General features: G+C 65.2%; 1 protein-coding gene across 1 annotated transcript; it reads left to right on the top strand.

Annotated features, from left to right (window-relative positions):
* Window positions 1-4,431: 4,431 nt before the first annotated feature.
* On the top strand, window positions 4,432-6,814 carry AP2S1 (adaptor related protein complex 2 subunit sigma 1; the record flags this gene model as incomplete). Its single annotated transcript, XM_083815251.1, has 4 exons — window positions 4,432-4,556; window positions 5,589-5,738; window positions 6,475-6,588; window positions 6,699-6,814. Coding segments are annotated over exons 1-4 (383 nt in total), but the record flags the coding sequence as incomplete, so codon positions are not given.
* Window positions 6,815-6,857: the final 43 nt, after the last annotated feature.

The raw sequence follows: 6,857 nt of genomic DNA, 5'->3' as shown, positions 1-6,857 counted from the left end.
CCGCCCCGATCCCGGGCCGCGCCAATTAGCTCGGTGCCGGCTGGAAGGTAATTAATCGGGCCAAGCCGGGTGGATCGGCGGCGGGTTCTCCCCCGGGTGCCGGGTCCCGTTCACGGGTTCTCAGGGCCTCCGCCGGCTTCCTCCGTGGGAATCTTGGGACTTCGGGGCGGGCAGCCGCCCAAACCTCGGCCCCGCGGCCACGGGTCGCCCGCTGGCGATCCCAATTGTCTGGTCCGTGGTGCACGGAGCAGTCCCGAATTTCTGGTCCGTGTTACACGGAGCGATCCCAATTTCTGGTCCGTGTTACACGGAGCGATCCCAATTTTCTGGTCCGTGTTACACGGAGCGATCCCCATCTTCTGGTCCATGTTCCGTGGAGCGATCCCCGATTTCTGGTCCATGTTACACAGAGCGATCCCAATTTCTGGTCCACATTACACGGAGCAATCCCAATTTTCTGGTCCACGTTACATGGAGCGATCCCCAATTCCTGGTCCACGTTACACGGAGCGATCCCCAATTTTCTGGTCCATGTTACATGGAGAGATCCGCGATTTCTGGTCCACATTACACAGAGCGATCCCCAATTTCTGGTCCATGTTACACGGAGCGATCCCCGATTTCTGGTCCATGATACAAGGAGCGATCCCAATTTTCTTGTCCGAGTTACACGGAGCGATCCCCGATTTCTGGTCCACATTACACGGAGCGATCCCCGATTTCTGGTCCACATTACATGGAGCGATCCCAATTTCTGGTCCACGAAACACGGAGCGATCCCCGATTTCTGGTCCACATTACACGGAGCGATCCCCAATTTCTGGTCCGTGTTACACGGAGCGATCCCAATTTCTGGTCCACATTACACGGAGCGATCCCAATTTCTGGTCCACATTACACGGAGCGATCCCAATTTCTGGTCCACATTACACAGAGCGATCCCAATTTCTGGTCCATGTTCCATGGAGCGATCCCCGATTTCTGGTCCGAGTTACGCGGAGCACCGTGGGCACCCTCGTGCTCCATCAGGTCCCGTCCCTCGCCGAAAGCACCGCACGGAGCAGGGATAAATCCTGACCCGGGATGGATCCTGACCTGGGATAGATCCCGAACCCCGGGACAAATCCTGACCTGCGATAAATCCTGACCTGGGATAAATACTGATCTGGGATAAATCCTGATCTGGGATGAATCCTGACCCGGGATAGATCCCGACCTGGGATGGATCTTGACCTGGGATAAAATCCCGACCTGGGATAAAATCCTGACCCAGGACAAATCCTGACCCAGGATACATCCTGACCTGGGATAGATCCCGAACCCCAGGATAAATCCCGACCCGGGATAAATCCCGACCTGGGATAAATCCCAACCAGGGATAAATCCCAACCAGGGATAAATCCCAACCCAGGAAAAATCCTGACCCGGGATAGATCCCGACCTGGGATGGATCCTGACCTGGGATAAATCCTGACCTGGGCTAAATCCTGACCCGGGATAAATCCCGACCCGGGATAAAATCCCGACCCGGGATAAAATCCCGACCTGGGCTAAATCCTGACCCGGGATAAATCCCGACCTGGGCTAAATCCCGACCTGGGTTAAATCCCGACCCGGGATAAATCCCGACCTGGGATAAATCCTGACCCGGGATAAATCCCGACCCGGGGAAAATCCTGACCCAGGATAAATCCCGACCCGGGATGGATCCTGACCCAGGATAAATCCCGACCTGGGAATGAAGGACGCACAGGACCCAGCCAGGAGACACCTGGCCACGTCCCAACGCCTTGCCCAGGAACGGGGATTTCGCTGAGCAGCTCTATTTTTATTTTTATTTTTATTTTTATTTTAAACGCGGGAAGGGGAAGGAGCAGCACCGCGTGCCCACGAGGGCAGCGAGCCCGTCAGGAACTCACAGCCGCCGAGCGCGCGGCGCCTGCTGGAACGGGGGAAACGGAATTCGGGGACAAAACGCCGCGGTTCGGTCAAAGGCGGTCGCAGCCCCGAGGGGAGCGGGGGGGTTTTGCTGCAAAAGGGGGGGGGGGGAAGCAAAAAAAAACAAACAGGGGGGGAAAAAACCATAAAAAAGGGATTTAAACCCCCCCCCCCGAAAGGAAAGCGTCGCCCTGCGGAGGCCGAGCTCCCGGCGGAGGCCGGCCTCCCGTTGGAGGCTCCCGGCCCGGTTTGGGGCCGAGGTTTAGGGCCGGGCACGCAGCCCCGCAGCACCTGCGCTCGCCCCCCCCGGGACCCGGCGCCCCCGGTGCTCCCCCCGGGACCCTCGGAGGGCGCGGGGCCGACGCCGAGGCTCGTTCCGGAGGGAGGCCGCCGCTGGGGCGGGGGGGGGGAGGAGGCCGCGGGCCGGGAAACGGCGAGGGGGGGGGAAAACTGGGAAATAAACCCGAAATCGCTGCAAATCAAAGGAAAAGGAGGAGCGGCGTTGGGGAGGGTCCCGCCGCGGGGGGGGGGGACGGGACGGGACCAGGGGAGGCCGCGGCCTCGCGGAGGTTGGGAGGCAGCCGGAGAGCGGTGCCGGGAGGGCGCCGAGCGGCAACACGTGGGCGAGACCCCGAGACCCCGACACGGCCCCGCTGCGGCGCGGAGCCTCCCAGTAGCCTCCCAGTAGCCTCCCAGTAGCCTCCCGGTAGCCTCCCGGTAGCCTCCCGGTAGCCTCCGGATCCGGGGCCCGGCCGAAGCCTCCCGGAGGCCCACGCGACCTCGCCCGGCCGCGGGCGCTTTCGGGGCCCCGAGGCCGAAGCCCCGGGGGTGGCGACGTCCCCCCCCCGGGGACGTGAAGGAGGCCCCCCCCCGGGGGGGGGGGGGGGGGAGGCCCCCCCAAACCCCGCGCCCTCCCCGGGCCTCCGCCGGAGGCTGAGCCTCCGGATGGGCTGGAGGGAGGCCGGAGAGCCCGGTGCCGGCCTTCGGGCGCTGAGGGGGGGGTTAAGGGGGGGGCACGGAGCTCTGGAAGCTTTTTTTTTTTTGGGGGGGGGGGTGTCGCTGGCCGCCCTCCTCTGGAGGCCGAGGAGGCTGGGGGCCTCTCCCCCCACCCCTTGAGCCCCCTCCCCAAAATGTTCGGCCCCGAATCCGGGGGGGGCAACGGGTGCTGCCCCCCCCCCCAGCCTGCAGCCCCCATCTGCTGGGGGGGGGACACACCTCTGCCCCCCCCCCCCAAAAGTCGTGGGGTTCTCCCTTAGCCTAAAGGGCAGCTGCTGGGGGGGGAGGACGGGAGAAGCCCCCCCCCCCCCCCAAATATTTTTTGGGGGTGGGCTTTAAAGCCGCCCCCCCCCAAGCCATCACCTTGCTGGGGGAGGTCTTAAAGGGAAGGGGGGGGGATTTGGGGGGGGGCTTAATGGGTGGGCATCCTGAGGGGGGGTTAAGTGTGGGGGGGGGTTAAATGGGGGGGGGCTTAAAGGATCCTTAAAAGGGGCGGGGTCCCTAAGGGGGGGTTCTAAAGGGGGGGGGGTCCTAAAGGGAGGGTCTTAAAGGGGGGGTCTTAAAGGAGGGGGGTCCTAAAGGGGGGGGGGGTCCTAAAGGGGGGGGTCCTTAAAGGGGGGGGGAGTCCCTAAAATGGGGGGGAATCCTTAAAGGGGGGGTCCTAAAGGGGGGGTCCTTAAAGGAGGGGGGAGTCCCTAAAATGGGGGTCCTAAAGGGGGGGGTCCTTAAAGGGGGGGGATCTTAAAGGGGGGGTCCTAAAAAGGGGGGGGGGAGGTCCTTAAAGGGGGGGGGCGAAGGCTCCTTTCCCCCTCCCCACCTAACGGAGGGGGGTGGGGGGGGGTCCTCCGGTGCCCCCCCGCCCCCACAACGGCCTCGCCCTGCCCACGGCTGGGGGGGGGGGGAGCGGCACCGACCCCCCCCCGGTGATGCTGGGGGAGGGGCGGGGCGGGGGGAGGGGCGGGGCGGGGGTCCCGGTGCCCCCTCCCCCACCCCCTGGGCGGGGGTGGGGCCGGCCCCATTGTTCCTTCCCGGCGGGGGGGGGGGCGCGGGGGGGGGGGCGCTGCCCGCTCCTTACCGTGGCGGCGGCGGCGGCGCGGGGCCGGGCCGGGGGCGGCGGCTGGGGCGGGCGGCGGCGGCGGCGGCGCCATCTCCCCCCGCGGGGCCGCCGGGGCGGGCTGGGCCTGTAATGGCGGCGGCGCCTTCCTCCCCCTGCCCTCCTCCTCCTCCTCCTCCTCCTCCTCCTCCTCCTCCCTCCCTCACGGCCGGGGGGGCGGCGGGCAGCGGCGCGCGCGCGGGGGCGCGCGGCGGCGGCGGCGCATGCGCGGGAGGCCGTGGCGCGCGGAGGGGGGGGGGGGGGGGGAGGCGGGGCCGAGCGGGGCGCGCGCCCGCGGGAGGGACGGAGGGAGGGGGGGCGGGGTTTGCGGTGCGCATGCGCACTGCGCCGCGCTCTCCGGCCGGGCACGGTCCCCGAGGTGGGGGGGACGCGCGGGGCGTGCTGGGAGTTGTAGTCCAGGGCGCGGCTCGGAACTACGCGTCCCGGCGGGCCCCGCGCGCCCAGCGGATATCCGGTGCGGGGGGGGCCGGGCTGCGAGGGGGGGCCTGGCAGGGACGGCAGCGCCATGGTGAGGAGCGGGGGGGGGCCGGGGGGGCGGCGGGGCGCTGTAGGGCCCCCCCATAGGGGCTCCCATAGGGCCACGGTACCGGGGGGGGGCCCTATGGGGCCGGTCTGCGCGGGGGCCTTCCCCTACGGGGGTCTGGGGGGGTCCCCTTGGTAATGTCCCTATGTGGGGGGCCTTGGGGGGGGGCGTTGGGGTGCCCCAGGGGTCCCCCCCCAAGCAGGTTTGCCCCATGGGTCCCTATAGGGGAGCTGTTTGGGTGCCCCATGGGGCTGAGACGTTTGGGGGGGGGTCCCCTTTGTAGTGTCCCTATGGGGGGGGGGCCTTGGGGGGGGGAATTGGGGTGCCCCAGGGGTCCCCCCCCCCAAGCAGATGTGTTCCATGGGTCATTATAGGGTCGTTATAGGGTCCCTATAGGGGAGATGTTTGGGTGCCCCAGGGGGCTGAGACGTTTGGGGGGTCCCCTTTGTAGGGGGACCTATGGGGGGGGCTTTGGGGTGCCCCATCGCAAGCTCCCTGTGGGGTTTTGGAGGCGTTAGGGTGCCCCAGGGGTCACCCCGTTATGGGGTCCCTATAGGGGAGATACTGTGGTGCCCTGCGGGGCTGAGTCACTGGGGGGGGCCCTTTGTAGCGTCCCTATAGGGGGAGGTTTTGGGGGGGGGGGGGGGATGTTGGGGTGCCCCGTTGCAAGCTCCCTATGGGGATGGGGAGAGCTTCGGGGCCCCCCGTGGGGCACCCCGCTGTAGGATCCGGGAAGCAGCCTGCCACGGGGGCGCCCCTATAGGGAGGGGGAGATTTTGGGGTGCCCCGTGGGGCCGGGCGGCCGCGGAGCACCCCTGTAGGATCCTCATAGCGGGGGGGGGGGGGAGGCGCACCCTAAGGGCTGCTCCCCTACACGGGGGGGGGGGGGCTCAAAATACCCCGGGAAGGGGAAGCAAAACCCCCGAGAGAGGCTGGACGGGGGGGGGGGTGGGGGGGCAGGATTCCCTGTGTCCCCCCCCCCAGTGCTGTGTTTTTTGTGTCCCCCCCCCGGGGCAGATCCGCTTCATCCTGATCCAGAACCGGGCCGGGAAGACCCGCCTGGCCAAGTGGTACATGCAGTTCGACGACGACGAGAAGCAGAAGCTGATCGAGGAGGTGCACGCCGTCGTCACCGTGCGCGACGCCAAGCACACCAACTTCGTGGAGGTGACGCCCCCGAAACCCGCCGCTTCTGCCCTCAAATCCTCCCCCCGCGGCTGCCCGGCCCCGAACCCCAACCCAGGGGCTGCGATTGCCCGGTCCTCCCAGTTCCCTTTTATTTTATTTTATTTTATTTTTATTTATTTTGCTTTTCCTCCTGTTTTTTCTCCCCCCTACCCTCCCCATTTCCTCCCCATGGCCCCGAACCCGGGGGCTGCGATTGCCCGGTCCTCCCAGTCCCCTTTTATTTTATTTATTTATTTATTTATTTATTTATTTATATATTTATTTTGCTTTTCCTCATGTTTTTTCTCCCTCCCCACACCCTCCCCATTTCCTCCCCCCGTGGCCCCGAACCCGAGGGCTGCGATTGCCCGGTCCTCCCAGTCCCCTTTTATTTTATTTATTTATTTATTTATTTTGCTTTTTCCTCCTGTTTTTTCTTCCCCCCCCTCCCAATTTCCTCCCCTGTGGCCCCGAACCCGAGGGCTGCGATTGCCCGGTCCTCCCAGTTCCCTTTTTTTTTATTTTTTTATTTTTTTTGCTTTTCCTCCTGTTTTTTCTCCCCCCTGTTTTCCTCCCCCGTAGTTTCACGACTTCAAGATCACCTACCGGTGCTACCGGGGCCCTACTTCTCCCAGTTCCCTTTTATTTATTTTATTTATTTATTTACTTATTTATTTATTTTGCTTTTCCTCCTGTTTTTTTTCTCCCCCCCCCCCCCCCGTTTCCTCCCCCGTAGTTCCGCAACTTCAAGATCATCTACCGCCGCTACGCGGGGCTCTACTTCTGCATCTGCGTTGACGTCACCGACAACAACCTGGCCTACCTGGAAGCCATCCACAACTTTGTGGAGGTCGGTGGGGGCCCCGGGGCCCCGTCCCGCCCCCAGCCGCCTTACCGCGGACCCCCCCACACCGGGGGGGGGCGGCCCGATCCTGCCCGCTGCTCCTTCCCTCCCCGCAGGTCCTCAACGAGTATTTCCACAACGTCTGCGAGCTCGACCTGGTCTTCAACTTCTACAAGGTGAGGGCGGGGGGAGGGCGCGGGGAGCTCCTGCCCCTAAATTTTTTTTTGGGGGGGTGGGGGGGACGGTTTGGGGGTCTCCCCTCACGCCCCCCCACC

This window comes from Anser anser (genome assembly GCF_964211835.1).
Source record: "Anser anser genome assembly, chromosome: 36".
Taxonomy (NCBI): domain Eukaryota; kingdom Metazoa; phylum Chordata; class Aves; order Anseriformes; family Anatidae; genus Anser; species Anser anser.
This window is presented reverse-complemented; position numbering and strand designations above follow the sequence as displayed.